Below are 19,069 nucleotides of genomic sequence, written 5' to 3' on the forward strand. Positions count from 1 at the left end.
AAAATCAAAGCATGCTGTGCTTTTGATTTACAGGCGCAGCTGGAGTTCATTGCCGAGACTGTTGTGCAACACCTTAACGGGAAACAACTGTTACCTGACAGCACGATGTTTCCCAGGAAGCAGCGCCGCAGGTCAATGTCTGAGCCGAGGATTGACTTGAAGATGCTCTCGTGCATCCCATAATGGTCCCGTCCAATCAGCTCGGGTTTAAAAAGAATCTCAGGGGCCCTGAATGAATGGAGGGGAAGTTTAGGAGTCTGCTTTAGAGAGCGGCAGCTGGTCTGTCTCAACAGTCTGACCTGGTGCAGCACCTGCTGGACAGATCTCTGCTGCTCTGCATTACAAACTGGTGTTAGAGATCATTCAAGAAGCCTGAAGACAAGTGATGTACAGATTGAGCCTGATTGATTTTGTTGATAAAACACGCCAAAACCTCACAGTAAAATCCTCAATTTTCCAGCATTAATAATAAATTCCTTTATGAGCCCCATTCGGTGGATTGAGTGTCCGTCTGGAACAGGACGTGATGTGCAGGCTGTTACCTGAACCTCTCCGTGGTGAGGGTGACAATCTGTCCGTCTGGCATGGTGTAATGCATCTCCCCACAGGATGAACCCCCGTGACTCAGCTCAGCTTCATAGTGGAGCGCCACACAGCAGCACTTCTCCTTCATCTCCCTCACGATCTCCTCCTCTGCTGAGGTTCGCATGCAAACCCCTTGTTCCCGCAGAAGCTGGAAGCACAGACACAGCAATTGATCAGTGTAGGGATAGTTACAATTTCATTTTCTTTTATCCAAAGCGACGTACAACACGAGCTAGGTTGCCTAAAGGTCCTCGGTGGACAACTGCTGCTAATTAGTATTCATATGGGGGATTTCAGCACATAAAGCATTCAGAGATACAAATCATGAGCGTACAAGTCCGCTTCCACCTCACAGCGAGGGTTTTATAATGAGGACACCAACCCAGGGCATCACTTATGATATAAAAACATACAGGAGGTTGTGCTGTATATAATGGCCACTGGCATCAGTGTATTTAAAAAGAAAAGAAAAAGAAGAGATGCAGAAAGAACCGAAAGGCCTTTTATTATTATGACAACTCTTGGTATTAGTTATTTTCATTACTCCGCCAAGGAACGTGGCAGAGTTATGTGACAATCAGTGTACGTTTGTCTGTGAATCTGTCTGTTCGCAATATTACTCAAAAACGGACCAACGGATTTAGATGAGATTTTCAGGGAAGGTCAGAAATGACACAAGGACCACCTCATTAGATTTTGGCAGTGATGCGGCTTATAATCTGGATTGACAGATTTGTTAAGGATTTCCCATAGCGAGATGTAGCGGCCAGCACGGCGTCACCGTAACTATGACAACCGAACGCTTTGTCAGTTGCCTGCTGACGATCATATGATTGTGATCCTACTACAAATCGACCACTGCCTACTTATCGGAAATGATACAAGGAACAACTGATTAAATTGTGGGGGTGTTTCCAAGTCCCATCAATTTATGACGGCCGCTACATATTTAGGTCACGCGATTCGATATCCGTACATAACGTACACATGCATAACACACGCCTGTGCTCAGCGCAAGGTCAGGGAATGAACAGTCTTGGCGGAGTACTGTGCTCTCTGAGTGCTTTTCTTGTTCTAATTGTTAAACCTGGGATTTAGATTTGTCAGGAGGATAAAGAGAAACTCTTGTTAATCTTGTGATGAGACCATGGGTTAAATTTGATCCCATGCATTTATTTTTGTCCCTGATTGCATTTTGGTTTTTTTATTGATAAGACCACAATGAATTCAAACCGTTGCGATGATGGGAATTTTACAGGAACGTTTGTTGATTCAGTCATGAATCTAAAACATAACATTTCCAGCACATTACAGAAAGAGGTTCCCAAAACGAACTGAAATTTAATATCCTGATGTAGAATCTGTGCAGCAATTGTAGTAACTTAGCTGTCCTTACACCGGATTTCTTTTCGACTTGACTGCAAGTCTTCACCTAAGTTGCTAACTCATGGTTCACCACTGCCCATAATCTGTGTAAGGAAAACAGCAGAAATAGATACCTTTTTAAGATGCATTGTAACATCTACACCAGCCAGAGGGAAGCGCTGCACTGCATGAGGTAGACAGTATCCCTCAAACACAGGCACACTGTGGCTCACACCGTCTCCAGAGTCAAACACCACACCTACAATGAAAAAGAGAAACAATAAGTGCACTCTGAGTTTTGATTATATTTGGCTTAATTAGGAAGGGAAATATGTCTTTATGACAGCTGCTCCGATCCAAGACACTACAAAGTCCTACTGAGTCTGTAAGTTCACTAATTATTTATCCATCTGTAACTATTCAACGCAATGTCTAAAACCCATTCAAAGCCATCACGTGACTGCAGTACCAGTGGTTCTCCCTGCAGCATAGAGCGCCAGCACCGCCTGCATGGCCACGTAGGTGAAAGGAACATTGAAACACTCGAACATGATCTCCACCATCCGCTGCCGGTTCTCCAGAGGGTTCATGGCCGCCTCGGTCAGCAGAACAGGGTGATCCTCTGGTTCCACACACAGCTGCTGGAACGTGTGGTGCCAAATCTGAAAGCCAAACTGCAAGTCAGTCATGCTAACAGGCCTGTTTACGATCAAACCTATTATTTCAGTTCTGCACAAATGCGGGCAGGTATAGTTGCCCTTTCGCTAAATCTTCCTTGACTTTCTGACTTCAGTTCCACATTTTCTTGGCATGTCGAGTACTATGAACTGACTTGATCTCACAGTCTTTGAACAAGGCATGAACTGTGGTGTAAGGATCTAAAAACAGTAGCAAACGTCCAAACATTTGCTCTGTGGGAGTTGGCTGGCTGACTGTAGACAAAGGTGGAAAAAGAACACGGTGTGAAAGTTAGAATACTTTGTCGTTCTATTCCAAACGGCCACGTGTGGAAACCTGCAGACACCTCCCAGGGCAGCTCCCATTTCCTGGGTAATGTACTGGAAGTGTTTGTGTCGTTCTGTTCACTTAGAAATGTGAGCAGTGGACTAACAATGTCAATTAGTTCAATTAGTTTCACTTGGTGAGGACAAAAGCATTGATGCCAGAGTAGAAACTAACTGGCAGATTATGCAGGTTTTGAAGTTAATATTCTTGATTCTTTTTGTACCAACAGAAAATTAAACTTAACTTTTTGCAACAAAAAAAGTTAAAAATTTGTCTCCGGGTTTAATACCTTAGTTTCCTCAGGATCCTTCAAAGCTGCCTGACCACCATTCACAGATAAGTATCTTATTTTATTTATTACTCCGCCAAGGAACGCAGCAGAGTTATGTGACGATAGGTGTACGTTTGTCCGTCTGTTAGTCGGTCTGTGCACAATATTACTTAAAACAGACTAACAGATTTGGATGAAATTTTCAGGGAAGGTCAGAAACAACACAAGGACCAACTGATTAGATTTTGGCAGTGATGCAGTTTATAGTCTGGATCCACGGATTTGTTAAAGATTTCTGTCTTGCCAGATAGTGGCACGGCATCACGGTAACTATGACAACAAATGAACGCTACATCAGCTACCTGCTGATGATCACATCATTGTGATCCTACTACAAATCGCTGCGGACTTATGCGTCGGAAATGATACGATTGAGCAGTCTTGGTGGAGTAGTGAGTGCTTATGTTGATTTATTTGGAAGAATGCACATTAATGAAAATCCAGACTAAAATAAAAGATGTAAACATGCCAAATTATAGCAAAATTGCTCAATTACACCTGTGCTCCCTCATCTGGTAAAAGTTTGACAAATGATACACAGATTTGTGTCTTGTGTCTGCGCTTAATTTTGTCATTTTTTCCGTCAGCATCATGAATGGAACTGGGACACAAAAAATACTTTACCTTATTGGAAAGAATGGAACTCTGAGCCATCATTTAGCTAATCCTCTATTGTAATGATAATTATGCAAAATTACATTAATGACCAGTACAATACCTCGATATCAAACACATATTTCAGTTAAATCCATGCCATTCTTTTACATAGACATATTCAGTAGTATTCAGTTCGGATGCATTCCTACTCGCCTTTTCCATTTCATCCCAGTTGCGAATGATCCCGTTCTTTATGGGGTGTTTCAGAGCCAGGACCCCTCTCATGTGTTGAGCGTCATGGCCTATGTAGGTCTCCCTTTCAAGGTTGCCATTCATTATTTCCTGCAAAACACAAGCACTTTATGTTAAATCCCTGTGCTTAACATTGACAAGCAATATATACAAATTCAATAAACAATTTACAACACACTAAAATGTACTTGTAGGCAGAGTGTTGATTAATGTATTCATATTACTATAATTCCACTACAAAATGTGCCTTCATAGGAGAGGTAACCATTTTTGACATCCATCTCAAGTCCACGGAATTTTATTTTAACTGAAAACAACTGTCCAGGAACTTCCCCCAGAGTTTGAAGTTCCTCCAGCACCCCGAAATATGCGATTCTGCAGAAGTGCCAAAACTCGGAGAAGTTTCAGCAAATTATTAAACGCACCACAATTTCACACCTTGCTCTGCAAAAATCGGACAACAAAGCCTGAACTTTGGTCCATTAATGGTAAAATCGCTTTGGCTGTCCATCCTCATTGTTGGCTACAGAAACCAAGAAAACCAGCATTCAGGTTTTTAGAAATTCTGTCTGTCTAACAGTGCTGCATAAAACACCAGTATGCTTGACCAATCAGGAATGTTCAGCACTGCAAGGCTCCCTCTGAAAAGCCTTTAGAGGACCTGAGTTTCCTGTGGAAGGTTTGTACTTCAACACTTAAAATGTCATTCTACCTGCCTGAAACATTACAGTGTGTTATGAACCATTTGTTCAATTGTTGCTCATAAATGCTGATGCAAAACCTCTAATCATCAGGGTCTTTACCTCATACTTTGGCATCCCAATTATTGTTGGGAACATGAGGCTCGGGAGGTCTTGATCTGCAAATCCCGCTTTCATCAAACCAGACCCCGTATCCAGGACTATAGGGGTCTTGAAATCATCCATCTGCAAACACATTAGGAAGAAGATTTGAATCGAATAAAAAAAATGGGAATATTCACACTGTGGTTTGTAACGTTTTAACTCAAGTTTGTCATCATTGCATCGAACCCTTATGATCATTGACCATTCAGAATCTTGCACTATAGCCAGAGATACAACTGTTCTATTATTGACTTTTCAACATCACGTTTGACGTTTTCTTGAGAACAAAAGCTAAATTAATTAAGTAAATAATTATATCAGATAGTAATTTGTCCAAGTTGCGTTTGCCACATCAGTCTGCACCTAAATCTACCTCCTATTTCAAACTTCTTTCAGATAACTGTGAAAGTTTTACGAATAAAAGAATCCTAACAGTGAAATGCCCTAACTCCATTAATCAATGGACTTTGTTAAATCAAAAAAAAATCTAATTTAGAAAAGTTTTTGTTCATACAGAAATCAAAAAAAGCAGAAGTAGCGGTATCTGATAAAATGATGGATGGGGATCAGCGATTAGTCGTTTACACATCTGTCTGGCTGCTGATTGGTCAACTGAAAGAACTCAGTGATCCCAGATGTGCAAAAAAATTAAAGAAAAGCTTCTCAAGTGTTCACAAGAGAGCGAAAACAGTATCAATCCTTCGACTAGCTTTCTGCATTTGAGATAGACTGAAAGGCCAAACTGTTGGTTCTCAACTGTTTTGACAAAAAATATCACATCTTCAATAGTGGGCACTCCTATGTACCTGTCTCATGCTGATGTTGAGCTGCACCTGGATCTCAGGAGACCTAGAGTGTGATATTCTCACAGTCTCAGAGCTCTGAACTGAATCAGGCGGCTCTTCATTCAGTTCATCTTCACCACCTGGATCAAACTCCAGAGGATGATCAGGAGTGAGCGGAGATGCTGAATGGTTACATGTGGGTTTATCTCCATTAGGTGAGGCCTGGATTTCCTCCGTTATCTGTAGCAAACATGTTGGCACCGCTGGTGTTTCCTCTTCGTCTTTGGTGGTTACTTCAGACAAGCTTTCTACTGGCACGTCACACTTCTCTGATGGTGCACTGTTGTTATTGTTGTTGTTACTGTGCTCCTTTACGTTTGGGTTGAGAACCAAGACATCTGGAACCACATTCTCTGGCAGCGCATCAAATGTTTTATCTTGCAGATCAAGTTGTGCAAAACCAGGATTTTGAGCTACTAAAAACGGAGATGGATCGAGCATCTCTGTGGAATGAGGAGATTCGAGTTCAGTGAGATTATCGGTCACAGGAAGCAAAGCCTTTCTCGGCTTGGGTACCGGAGGAAGGATTGATTTTCCACCTGGGTCAAACGCTCCATCATCTGGCCTCATTTCAGGGGTTAAAGAAGCTTCTGGATTGTTCTGGTTAGCTTCTTCTACCAGTTTGTCCAGTTCTGTGCCATAGATACATTTCCGAGGTTGGATATCCACCTCAGAGGTTTCCTTCAACTCAGAGGAACCGTTAAAAGTAGTTCTATTACACAGAGATGGATCAGCTTCAGAGTCACTGGGATCCTCACACTTGGAAACTGGAAGTTGATCCAAGTCTTCTGGTGTAGCTTCTTTCTCAACATCCTGATCGGATGTTGTACCCTGAGTTGGAGAATCGTTTTGATCCAACAAATTAGAAGGATTGCTCCGTGATCTCTTGAAACTGTCCGATAAAAGCTCCTCACAGAGAGCTCGGTCCTCCTCATTCTCCGTTCTACACTTTTCCATTACAGAACATCGTATAACCTCTCTATGTTTGTTCTTCTTTTTCACTTTGTGCTTTTTGTCTAAACTCTTCTCAAGTTTCTCCACCTCTTTTTTCTCCTTTTCAAGTTGCAAACAGAAAGCCTCCCTCTCATTGTGCACACACTGTGGCCCGTTTGGCTCCGAAGAATGGCTTTCTGTGAGCTCATTGTTGGGGTTTTCTTCAAAGCTTCTGAGCTTGTGGATCTTCAGGTTCTCCTCCATGATCAGCTCATCCAGAATGTGGACTTTCTTTAGCTCTGTCAGCAGGTCCGGCCTGCTGTTGAACGAACCTGTATCTCCCACTATTTCAGCTTCAGTGTCAAAGTCATCTGCAGAAGCTTTAGATTCAACTGGAGAATCTGCTGATTTGAGTTCGTTGAAGCTGTCAGATTCTGGGAGGTCAAGGGAGTCCTCGAGGCCGAGAACACCGGCTTCAGCCAGCTCACTGGATGACATCTTAAAAAAGGAGCAAAGGGCAGAAAAAGCATAATGAACACTAGCTTATACATGCAGGTTTATATTGACGGTATGAACTATACTTCAGTGGCTGGAGACATTTGCTTTAGGCCACAGGGACTGCAAAGCTAAATACAAGTTGCTCCGATACACAAATAAGACTGATTGTTAGAGTGACTCAGTGCCTGGAAGAGCCACAACTATCCAGCAGTTCAACGATATTTAACTAGTTTTATCTCTGAAACAATGACACTAAGTGCAAAGTGCTGAAAACTGGTATGTTAAGGTTTTCTAAAGGTAAAAATATCAATAGTAGTCTTCATATATTTTCAAATAAATATATATATTTTTGGATTAAACCATTTTGGCTGCCGGTGACCAAAAAAATAGTTAATCAGCAACCAAAAATAATACAATAATCAAAAGATATAAGAAAACTAAATGAAACTTTTTGTTTCTAAATAAATACAGTATTTTTATGGCAACAAATACAAACTAAACAAAAAATATGGACCAATATTACAGTTTTATTTCAATTTAAAGTCAGGCACTTGCATGGATCTGCAAAAGATAATGATTGGTCATGCAAAAAAAAGTAAATCTCTTACAGTAGGTAATTTGGTGCTTGACTTTATACACTAAATAATAAAAAATACTCACCAGCTACTATATTAGGTACATTTGGGAAATCTAGAACAATCCAATTAGATTTTAAAGAAGCTTCATTTTCAGTTTTTATTAACACTGGCTGAAGTCATAGCAGGTGGTGGAGGTGTACTAGACTGCAGTGGATTTAAAAAATATTCTTAATACTTTTCCCTCTTCAAGGATGCCAATGGGGTGACCGATGTGTGTTCTTAGAAGGCTCTTCAAACTAATTTAAAAAGACACATTTATAGATGGAATTTATCTACAGTACTGCTGAAATCCCCTAAATCTCACATTCCACAGAGATAAGCCAACATTAATGTAACATCAGAGGTAGTGAGTATAAACAGTCTTCTGTCTGCCAAGTATGTGATAGAAGAGAACACCATCTTTAACCAGGCTGCACATTGAAGAATGGTACACACTATAGACTGTATGAGATGGTTGTAGTGCCTGGCTCCAAAAGTGTCAAAAATTTGCAGTATTACTCCGTCCACCAGGGGCTGGCTCCAAAAAGCTCTGGCTCCATAGACCCCAATTCTAAAAGGATTTTTTTTTCTCATTAGTTTTCATGGTCAAAACAGAGATCAGGTACCCGACCTGAAAATAAGTCAGTATTGAATTTTATATAAAGAGGTAAAGTTTTGCTAAATCAGGGGGCGTGGTTACTTGATTGACAGTCTGGTCTGGAATGACTGACAGGTCAAGCAGTCCAGACGCTCATTCACCGTAAACTCTGTTCTCCTCATTTGGATTCAATTCTGATATAACAACCGTTAGTTTATTTATCGGCAGAGCAGCAGGACATTTTCCACAGACAGTTTTTCTTTCTGTTGGCTTGTTTTAACCAGTTTTCTACTTTCAGTTGATTCTACCAGCAGACACTGAAAGGACTCTGATAGTTCAGTAAGTAAATGTTTATTTTCTTATTGGTGCCGCTTTTAATGCACTTTATATGCAACTTCAGTGTCAGATATAATGTGTGCCATGCACTCTAGATGCTGATGCAGTTTATTTCTGTGTGTTGAACAGAAGAGAGCTCCACTTTTGGAAGCTAGCGTTGTTAGCAGCAGCGTCGGTAAACAGCAGAAGCTGGTAAATGTGGGCAGGACAGAGAGTCCTCGGCTCTCAGTCAATCTGACCAATCAGTGCTCTCCGGCTTGGCCCCTCTGACAATATTTTTTTCGCCTCTGGCTCCAAAAATCCAAGATTGCAACCAGGAAGTAGCAAAATCCTGGCTTCATTTTTCTCATTGCTGAACCCAGCCGGTGACATCATGGTATCTACGTCCATCTTTATTATACAATCTATGGCACACACTCTACAATTTTTACATGTAAAAAGTTTAAATGTGAAGATGAAAGTACTCAGTGAAATCACTATAAGTGAACTTGAACTGTTCAAGAAATAAAGTTTTCACAGTCAGCTACTTTATCGCCATTTTATAAAGGGTTTTATATTTACGTTTCAAGAAGAAGAAATCACTTGGTTGTTTGGAACAGTTAAAATAAAACTACCTGGTGTGATCAGTAAGGGCCACTATGAATAAAATCCGCAGCATCAAACCCCATATGAAAGTTGGAACATAGTATAACCTTGATTTGATGTATTATGTATACTTCACATACCGTACAAAGTTGCCCTTCACTGTCCCACACTGGCCAGAGATTATTCTGCCTTTCCTCCAACCTCAGCAGGGAGTCCAGCACAGCTTCCTGAGCCAGAACATTTTCTTCCTCCTGCACAAGACATTACTCGACTGCTGATCACATCATTCGAGAAATTAAAAGACACTGCTGAGATCTTAGGAGCATCTATTGTTTCAGCAGGGATAAGGTTAGTGTGTCTCTTACCTCCAGGATTTCATCAGCTCTGTCCAGGATCTTCTCCACCTCCCTCAGACCCTCCTGCTCCTTCACATCCCAGTCTTTCAGGGAGACATCCGTCACACTGAAAAAAGCAAAGTGACATTACATCATGCCTAAGGCCTGTCATCCACATTCAACAACAAATGGAATCCCTGTAATGTCAAACTATGAGCTTCATTGCAAATAAACAGCGCAGTCTGCAGCTTTAAGATGCCTTAAGCTCTCTGTTGTACTTTTAATTTTCATCCCAATAGCAGCTCCTTACAGTCATAAGAATGATTAGTACATGCTAGTAATATGTGCAATACGAGTTGTTCTACTGTTTAGTACATTGCATCACCATCTCTGGCAGAAAATCAAATACCGTTTCTAAATGGAAGCCACTCATTTTGACTATTACAGTGATTGTGAAAGGGAACATAAACCCATTAATTCTCTTAGAGGTCAAAGTTTAAACTCATGCAATAACAGTCTTGCTACATTCACAGTATTCCTTGATCCGGTAAGATCAGACCAGCTCATGGTAGCAAATGTCTGGAAACTTTAGATAGAATGGCTGACTGAGGCTGTGTGCTAGAGCTCTAGTAAGAAAGAGTTTTGGTGTATAAAGTGCTCTAAGGAGGACGTGTCAGTTTTAGTTGATCTACCAGGTAAAAGACAAGAGAAAAGAGACTGGTTTGTATTGTTCTACTCTGCCACCTGGATAACTAGTCAACTACCTACAGTTTTAATATAGTCAAGGCCAAATGTAGCACATTCTGAGACTACAAGGTTACACTGAATAAAGTCCTCTTCATTACTGGAACATTCTCACTGATACAACTGGTTCTGAACCACTACATGAAATGAGTTGAGGCTAGCAGCTCTTTCCTAATCTTTATTGGATTTGGGCATGTTAACGTGAATGAGGTCCTACCCATATAATGTCCAACATGTTTAAATGATTCAGCTGGAGACCGACAACTCAGAGTTGAGTGCATACTCCCTGAGGAGAGGTCCAATTAGCCAAAAATACATACATGATCGGCTGTGTGGGTGTTAAATAGCTGCACAGGGTCATTATCATTAATTACCATTTAACTAGAGCTCATAAATCCTGCTGGCAACAGATGTCACACAAGCCTGCCAAAATCAACAGCCAACAGATTGAAATGAGGAATCAGCAGCTCTGTAGGCTCTAAGTGAAATGTATTTCAGGTGGTAAATCTGCAGCATTGTCACTTAGCTGTGAATGTGCTTTGCTAGAGTGTAACACGTTCTTAAGGAAATGCCTGTTGCCACCTCTGACTATAGTGGCTGCTGTTGAGTGAAGCCAAACAAGCATTACCCATCAGTGGTATCTGGATTCTGCTCATGGAGGTCATAAGAATCCCATAGAAGAGTAGGAATCCCCTCTGTTGAACACACAGACTTGTCTCTTCCATCAGTAATAGTGCTGGAGAGAATGTTGCGAATGGGGCTCAGTTCAGGATCCTCCAAACCACTTTGGGAATAAAGCATCCTGTCGCTGCTCAAAGATTCCGTCTGTGTGGGCTGATTTCGAGACCTGCTGGTCTGACCGGCAGCAGAATGGATGGCTGAGGGTTCGTGAAAGTGCGGGTCTCTCTTTTGTGGCGCTGGGTTCTGTGTAATAGTCACCGTATAGGAGTTTTCCAAATCATCCGCCGGCAAGCTAAGCCAGGGATTATTGGGCAGCGCAGCAGAGCGCTTCACTTTGATCTCAAAGTTGAGCGAGTCCACCGTTACATTGGGGATGATCTTGATGCTTGCCCTGGAGGAGTTTCCCACAGAGCCCAAGTCAAACTCCTCCCTGTGATCCTCACAGTCTGAAATGCTGGAGAAGTTCTCCTCGTGGATTTGAGGATAACTCGAGGCAGCTCTCACAGGGTCCCTGGTCCCTGCTAATCTGGACAGACCTTCCAGTCCTTCCCTGCCTCCCCAGGCCTCCAGCTGGCTGCTCCCAGCTCCATCGAAACCAGAGTCGAATGAGCTGAGGGAGGGAGGCTTGCCCTCAGCTGACACCATTGCGGGAACCGCAATCGAAGGAGATGTTTCAAGAAGATGGAGAGCTTCTTTACCTCCTTCACATTTAGTGAGGTTAGACTCTGAGGGGCTGTGCTTATCATCCTGAGTTGTTCTGTTTGCAGCGCTGTCAGCAGGGGATGGACTACTGTGGCTGCTCCGCAACAAATCATACTGCCACTGCAAGGCAAGCTGGAGGTTCCTGACTGCCACCGGTCCTGAAGAAATCAGGAGCTTCCTCAGGGTCATACACCTGAAAAAAAAAAAAAGAAGACTAAAACAACAGTATCTGAAAGTGTTTGCCAATAATCTAAAACACCGGTGCGTCCATGAAAGTGTCTATATTGGTAATGCTCAGTCTATTTCATAACAACTCAATCAAACTATAACTTATCTGCAAAGCTGTAGGAATTAGAATAAAGTTTGCAATATGGATATAATGTATCACGATATGTTAACCCTTTTCCATTTTCCATCGGATTTAGGTGACTTTTGACCCATGTTGTGCATCAAAGGGTTAATGTAATTTTGTCTGATGGTATCAATAGGTATCAAGGCATAGCCGATGTTTTGGATATTCAGAAACTGAAACAAACATATATAGACGTCATGGAAGTGCTCGGTTTGAAAATATAGTAGCAGCTGAGCTTGAATGTGTACAGATCTATCCCTTCGACAACGATACAAAGTCTCTTTGCAGATGAAGATCAGGTGATCTGGCTCAAAGTTCCAAGGCAAAAAAAGCTAAACAAATAACCTTTTGTTCTGTTACATTATGACGACTCACAGTTCAGAGATAAAACAGTGGAACTTTTTGAAGATGCGAGCCGAAAAAGGATTAATTTCTCAAGTGAGTTTAAAGCTTAAAAACAAATATTATCTACGTTGTTAGTCATCTTATGATCACTGAGATTTGTCCTCAGTCCTGACCTCCAGTTTTTGGTCCAGTCCTTTTGATGCAGAGAACACTGGTGATTTCTAAACAGAAATGTTACATTTGTCCATGTAGAGCAATTGTTTTGCATTTAATAAAGATTCAGCATCCCTCTGACAAAATAAAGTAAGTGGTAGTCCCACATAACGCACATTTTTGTTTACACAAGCTGATAGTTCTTGAATTACAGGGAATTATCATTAATTTAGTGCAAATTGTTCATACATACGGTACCTGAATAAACTGTTCACAGGGAGGATGCACACAAACTGCATGAAAACTAGGAAAAAATGTCTTGTTGATCTGTTATTTCTGTGATTCTTATTAATTGAATATGCACTAAAGTGAGTCAACTTCCTGTCATGATGGGCTTATTTAGCAAACAGGTGTTTTTAGGCTCATTACACCTCTTTAACATGGTTACACAACAAACAAAAAAACAGTCAGGACCAGATTTACTTACACAACCCTGAACTTGTCCTTTAATTCTAAAATAGGTGGCAATCTAATTACCAACATTCCACCTTTCTGGAACCAACTGGTGTAGGAAAACTAACACAAAGACAGCCGTGGTCTTCCCTTTATGATCTTACCTCTGAGACATCTGCTTGCCCGCCTGCTGGATCTCATCGTCTGGGATGGAACTAGACAGATGGGCCAGATGTAGCAGCTCCTCCATGTCTGGAGGAGGATTCTTCTTCAGGAAGGTGGACAGCTTCCGTCTCCATGGAGGGATAGTCGTCCAGTTGTTCCTCTGCCGCTGAGAGGAAACAGTGTCTCCGTTGACACCTGACAGCAGCTCCTGGAGGAAGTTCTCACAGAGGACCAGACTGTACCAGGTGTTGGCCTAAAGAGGAAACAAACGGCTTCAGATCTGCTGCTCTTGGAAAGAAATGGCATCACCAGCAAAGAGCATTTGGTATTCTCACTTTCACTCCACTGCTCAGGACTTGCCTTGTTGTAGTAGTGATGGTAGCTGGAAGCTGCTTTGAGGGTTTGGAGAATGTAATGCACAGCAGAATGCAGTTTCTCCTTCAGCCTCTCCAGATCCAAAACCCAGCTCTCCCTGATCTGCCCGTCCAACGGCAGGATCTCCACTAACGTGTGGATCACGTCTTCAGCGCAGCGAACAAGAGCCTTTGGAAGGTCAAAGTGGCAATTTTCAAGTTATTTAAAGTCCCCGGTGAAGTGGACACCAGCACTTATCAAAGTCACGGGGAATGTGACACTATGATGTAGGCGACTCATACTTTAAGGACTAAGAACTTGAACCACAGTGGAGTCTGACTGAAGCTACACAACACAACAACTGAACTACATTTAAGTGAGATCTCAGGCTACATGCTGCACAAGGTAAAATTCAGAACACCACATCTACAGTCAGTACCATGGCAGGAGTGTGAATGGAAGTCTCAAATTCAGACACCATCATGGCAGCCTTTGCAGCGTCCTTGGCGATGTCCATTTTGTAGGGCTGGAGCTTCTCTTGCAGAAGAGTTTCAATCTTCTCTGTGATCTGAAGACACATTTGGTTCACAGTTAGCACCAGGTCACAATTTGACAGCAAAAGCCCAATGAGCCCCCAACTATGGAAGTCTATGGAAGTCAGACACACCAAGTCAATTGCTTCTTTTAGATCTCACCTTAAAACTTTCAGAACTGAAAACAGAAAGCTATTTATTCAATTTTATTCTTATTTGATCTAATTCAATTGCTAGTTTTTATTTCCTGTGTGCTCAGGTCCACTTTATCTGCCCAGTCTTGTCTCATTTTTAAAATTTTAGTTAAGTTACTTTTGTTGAGGAAAGCGCTACATAAATAAAGATTATTGTCATTTTTATTCAGAGGTCACCTGACATCTTAACAACAGTGACTTATCTTGCTAGAAGAAAAGCACATTTAACCTCTCAATCCTTTAGGCCATCATTAAATGAGAAGCAAAGAAGAATTTATCACAGCATCAAGTCAAACAACACTGTTTATCTTCCATAATCAGTGTTGGATCATCTTCCATTCAACAGAACACCACAGCTGAAATTTAAAACTCACACTCACACCTGTAGCTCACTATTTGGATAACACAACTGTCCTTGATCTAAAGGCAACAATACATGATTTTTTTTTTTTGCATCCAAGTGTGTGCATTGCCCTGTGAACATCTTTGTAGGTCTTTAAATCAATTTAACAACAGCATTTCAGTTCTGTCCTGAACCTCAAAACCCATTTTGTAGTTTGTTTTTGTAAATCACTTGATTCCGGAAGGTCCAGTGCCACATGGTTGGCACCAAAGCTGTTTGAGTAAATGACTGTTTTTTCTGAACCATTTTTCTCCTGTTCCGTTTATCTTAGCGAGTTACATGCGGTAAATCTCGCTCATTCCCCTTAAAGTTAATCAGCATATTTCTGAGAAAACATATCTTTGTTTCTTGTCTGACCTTGGTTCACTCTGAAGTAACATTGCTTCCAGTAATTTCTGCTTTCTTGCCTGTGGTTGATAACAAATTCTCCTACTTTGCTGATAAAAGAGAGGCTTGGTGTTTTTTTGTGGAAGGTGGTAGGGGAAAAAAACCCTTTGTACTTTCATGCTGGGCACATATTCCCCTTAATGGTGGCTTAACACCAAGATAATTGCATAAATACATACACAGCTTACACACACACACACACACACACACACACACACACACACACACACACACACACACACACACAAGGAATATATAAATATATACCTGTATCTCTCTCTCTACATGTATCCATCTATATATACATCTATATCTATAGATAAGGTATAGACCTCCATCTATCTACATTGACAATTCATTATTAAAAAACTAATTATTAGTAGTTCAACCTTTAGGTTCATACAAAAATCACAAGTTTGCCACCATTAAATCTTGCAGTTATTCAGTCTTGTCTAAAAGACACCTTCAGAGTTCATTTTAAAGTAGATTGAGAGTGACCCACAACAAATGGGAGAATGCTGCAGTTTGTTCATAAACTGAAACAAACAGGTTTGGTGTCAAACTCACCTGCAGTGCATCATCGCGTAGCTGGAACACTTGCAGCTGCAAGTGAGCCTTAGAAAAGGCCTGCTGCCACAGAAGCTCCACTTTTTCCACGGCTGCAGTTATTCTGTAGAAGAGAGAAAGACCTTTCATAACTTGCATAATTTATTCATATATTTTACAGTATTTTGTGCATGATTTTTTGGCTTTATGTTGCAAAAATGAGTGCTAAAGGACACTAATGTCGTTCATTAAATGCAAAAATGTTTCCAACAGTTTCATTGTTGTTCAGTAGATAAGGCAAAGCAAAATGCTGTGATGTAAAGAAAATCTAAAGAAATGAATAAGAATTAAAAGTTAGCTTCAGTTCAACAGATTATCCAACATGCTTCAGTTTAGAAAATCTTATTAGTCCAACTCATGTTGCCACTGTGATTTAGCCGTTGTGCAACCCGGGATCATTGCAACACCGCTGTATGGTATGTGTGGGAAGCGTTGTTAGAGGAGGATTAAGATAAAGGCCATCGAGAACGTTTTCTGTGATGGAGCCGGCCGCCTGCAGTACCTGCTGTGGTTCTGCGCCATGTCTAAGGCAGTGTGGGTGAAGAGGGCGGTGCCGGCCATGGCCTGATAGCACGGCTCCCTGTCGGGGTAACGCAGCTTCTCCACCACGCTGTCACAGTGCCTCAGCAGCTCATCCAGACCCAGCTCCCTGCATAACATGGACGCAACATGTGACCAATAGCTTCAATTAAACAAATCTTTTCTTCTTGCATTTTCTGCCACAGTAATCTGCTCCGGTGCTCGTTTACCGTTCTGAATGACTGACTCTGCTTACATTTCACTGCAACATATTTCAGCAGCCACATTAAGGTCACAGCAAGAGCATCTTTCCAAACCCACAATTTAGTTTCCTTTTCTGTGGACATGACTACAAAGCGCTGCAGCCTGTGAGTGAACTTTAGTTTTGTATTTGACCTGGAAATTCAAGTTTACAGTATGTTTGATATTCAGAAGTGGTTGAACCCCTGAGAGCAGTCTTGTTACAAAACTACACAGATGACTGATTAGGTTTCCTGTTCTTTCAGTGCTCTTTTGAGTAAAACACGCGACTTTCCATTTTCACAAGCCAAGCTCCAAGATTAAGTTGAGCACATGGGGTATAAATACATTAGCAGCAGAAGGTTGTATATAAGAACTCTCCATATTAATGCAGTAACCAAAAAAAAAAAAAATCATTCAATTACCTAAAGTTATTTAACAGTATACAAAGAAGGCTGGATATTAAACTTCAGTTCTTTTTGAGATCTGTCAAATTTGCACCCAAAATTTTTTTTTAAAAACTAAAACTATTAGCAATCATCAACTATCCGGTCAGATTTGTAATCTTTTGCATATTTAGTTTCCGATTAATTTTTATTGTAATTTACACCACTTTCTTGTATTCCAGCTTTGGTTCAGACAAAATGTAGTGTTTGAAAAGCATTTTTCTTAAAAAAAAAAAAAAAAAAAAAAAAAAAAAAAAAAAAAAAAAAAGGATTTTGAAGAAAATATGTGTCATAACTATCAAAGTAAAGTACTACAAATTTTAAAAAATAACAATAACATGTAGGAACAAGAAAAACACTCAGAGAGCACAATATTCCGCCAAGGCTGCTCAGTCGTATCATTTCTGACAGCTGAAATCTTGAAAGAATTTGTGGCAGAAATCACTGCACCATAGAATGTGGTCATTTAATATATATGTACCCACAAACAAAATGACCTTGGGCTGACCACAGGTGTGTGTTATGCATGTGTACTATATGTACGGATACCGAATCGCCTGACCTAAATATGTAGTGAATGGCGGAAATTGATGGGACTCAGAAACACCCCCACAATTTAATCAGTTGTTCCTTTTATCATTTCTGATGCTAAGTCCCAACAAGTCTGCAATGGTCGATTTGTAGTAGGATCGCAATCATGTGATCGTCAGTAGGCAGCTGGCGTAGTATTTACTTGCTGTCATAGTTACAGTGACAGCGTGCCGCTATCTCGCAATAATACAGAAATCTTTAACAAATCTGTGGATCCAGACTATGAGCCCCATCACTGCCAAAATCTAATCAGTTGGTCCTTGTGTCATTTCTGACCTTCCCTGAAAATTTCATCCAAGTCCGTTAGCAACATTACTCAAAAACGGACTAACAGACAAACAGACGGACGCAGATCGTCACATAACTCTGCCATTCCTTGGTGGAGTAAAAATGTCGTACATCTACCAAAGTAAGGTATTTCACCCTTAAAGAGGAACTGATTCAACAATGTGTGGAAAAGTTGGACTTGTACTTTACAAATAAACAGACAGTAAATTCCTATAAGAATATAGATGACAGTCAAGATACAAGAGCAGCCCTACAAGTGCTAGCTCCCAGCATTCAGTAACGGTTATAAAAAGCTACAGTCAAATAGTTGTGCTCCTCAGATCCACTTTATTTGGAAAAATTAACTCAAAATGTATGCACTTGCTCATATATCTACAGTTACCTGTCACTGCAATGAGAAGGCCAAAATACACTTAATTTTACTAGAATTTTTTTGGTTGAAAAATGCAGAAAGACGATGTTTTGAACTGAAACCAGCCTATGAACTTGCAGTCATGAGCCTGACCTCCTGAGCTGATGGAACTTTGCTTCGTTGGTGGAGCAGAAATGTTGGAGCTCGGTGAAGGTGGAGGGCAGGGGCAGCCTGGACAGAGCCTGCAGCGTGGAGATACACGAGGGTAGCCGCTGGACCACAGACAGGAACTCCTGGACGAACGCATCAATCTCCTGCAGGGAGCAGCATGGAGCCAGAGTCACTTTAAAATGCCACTGTCATAGTAATGTGCTGGTAAACATACAGGATGCAGATATTGGTACTTTTCACTGTTAATGTTTATATTTGTTTGGCTTAAAGCATGATTTTTTTTAACACTCACCCAACCATGGGGTTTTAAAGTATGTCATCTTTAAATTACTCAATTTTCCAAGCTACAAATTGTAAAAACAGAGAAAAGCATTGGATTTTCCAACTTTCTGACTGTCCTTGAACTACTTTACAGTTCTGCCAGGATAATGAACCAGACAAACTTAAAATTGCGGTATTGTATTGATATCGCTTTATTCTATGTGCCTCACTTAACAATTTACCTGATACAAATTTTTTGCATGGACCAGAGTTTGTAAAAAAAAAAAAACAAAAACAGAAGTCCTGCAATCTTTGGCGCAATTTAGAAGCTATAATTGACTCAGCAGTGACCAACATCTACGTGACAAAAATTCAGGAACTTTTCACCGGGACTGGATTGAA

At 40.9% G+C, this 19,069-nt stretch overlaps 1 protein-coding gene across 1 annotated transcript in view; it reads right to left on the reverse strand.

The window, feature by feature from the left end:
- The window catches only part of LOC111580836 (uncharacterized), a 34,603-nt gene that overhangs the window by 1,967 nt on the left and 13,567 nt on the right, over positions 1 to 19,069 (reverse strand). Inside the window, exons 7-22 of the mRNA XM_023288752.3 lie at positions 18,389 to 18,549; positions 16,302 to 16,448; positions 15,761 to 15,863; positions 14,116 to 14,244; positions 13,683 to 13,865; positions 13,322 to 13,575; positions 11,100 to 12,047; positions 9,758 to 9,854; positions 9,533 to 9,643; positions 5,787 to 7,256; positions 4,939 to 5,061; positions 4,097 to 4,225; positions 2,420 to 2,612; positions 2,085 to 2,209; positions 543 to 733; positions 95 to 228 (exon numbers count right to left, since the gene is read on the reverse strand). Of these exons, the coding sequence (XP_023144520.2) occupies positions 95 to 228; positions 543 to 733; positions 2,085 to 2,209; positions 2,420 to 2,612; positions 4,097 to 4,225; positions 4,939 to 5,061; positions 5,787 to 7,256; positions 9,533 to 9,643; positions 9,758 to 9,854; positions 11,100 to 12,047; positions 13,322 to 13,575; positions 13,683 to 13,865; positions 14,116 to 14,244; positions 15,761 to 15,863; positions 16,302 to 16,448; positions 18,389 to 18,549 (4,498 nt within the window). The remainder of the gene's footprint in view (positions 1 to 94; positions 229 to 542; positions 734 to 2,084; positions 2,210 to 2,419; positions 2,613 to 4,096; positions 4,226 to 4,938; positions 5,062 to 5,786; positions 7,257 to 9,532; positions 9,644 to 9,757; positions 9,855 to 11,099; positions 12,048 to 13,321; positions 13,576 to 13,682; positions 13,866 to 14,115; positions 14,245 to 15,760; positions 15,864 to 16,301; positions 16,449 to 18,388; positions 18,550 to 19,069) is intronic.

This window comes from Amphiprion ocellaris, chromosome 12 (assembly GCF_022539595.1).
Source record: "Amphiprion ocellaris isolate individual 3 ecotype Okinawa chromosome 12, ASM2253959v1, whole genome shotgun sequence".
In the NCBI taxonomy this organism is placed as follows: domain Eukaryota; kingdom Metazoa; phylum Chordata; class Actinopteri; family Pomacentridae; genus Amphiprion; species Amphiprion ocellaris.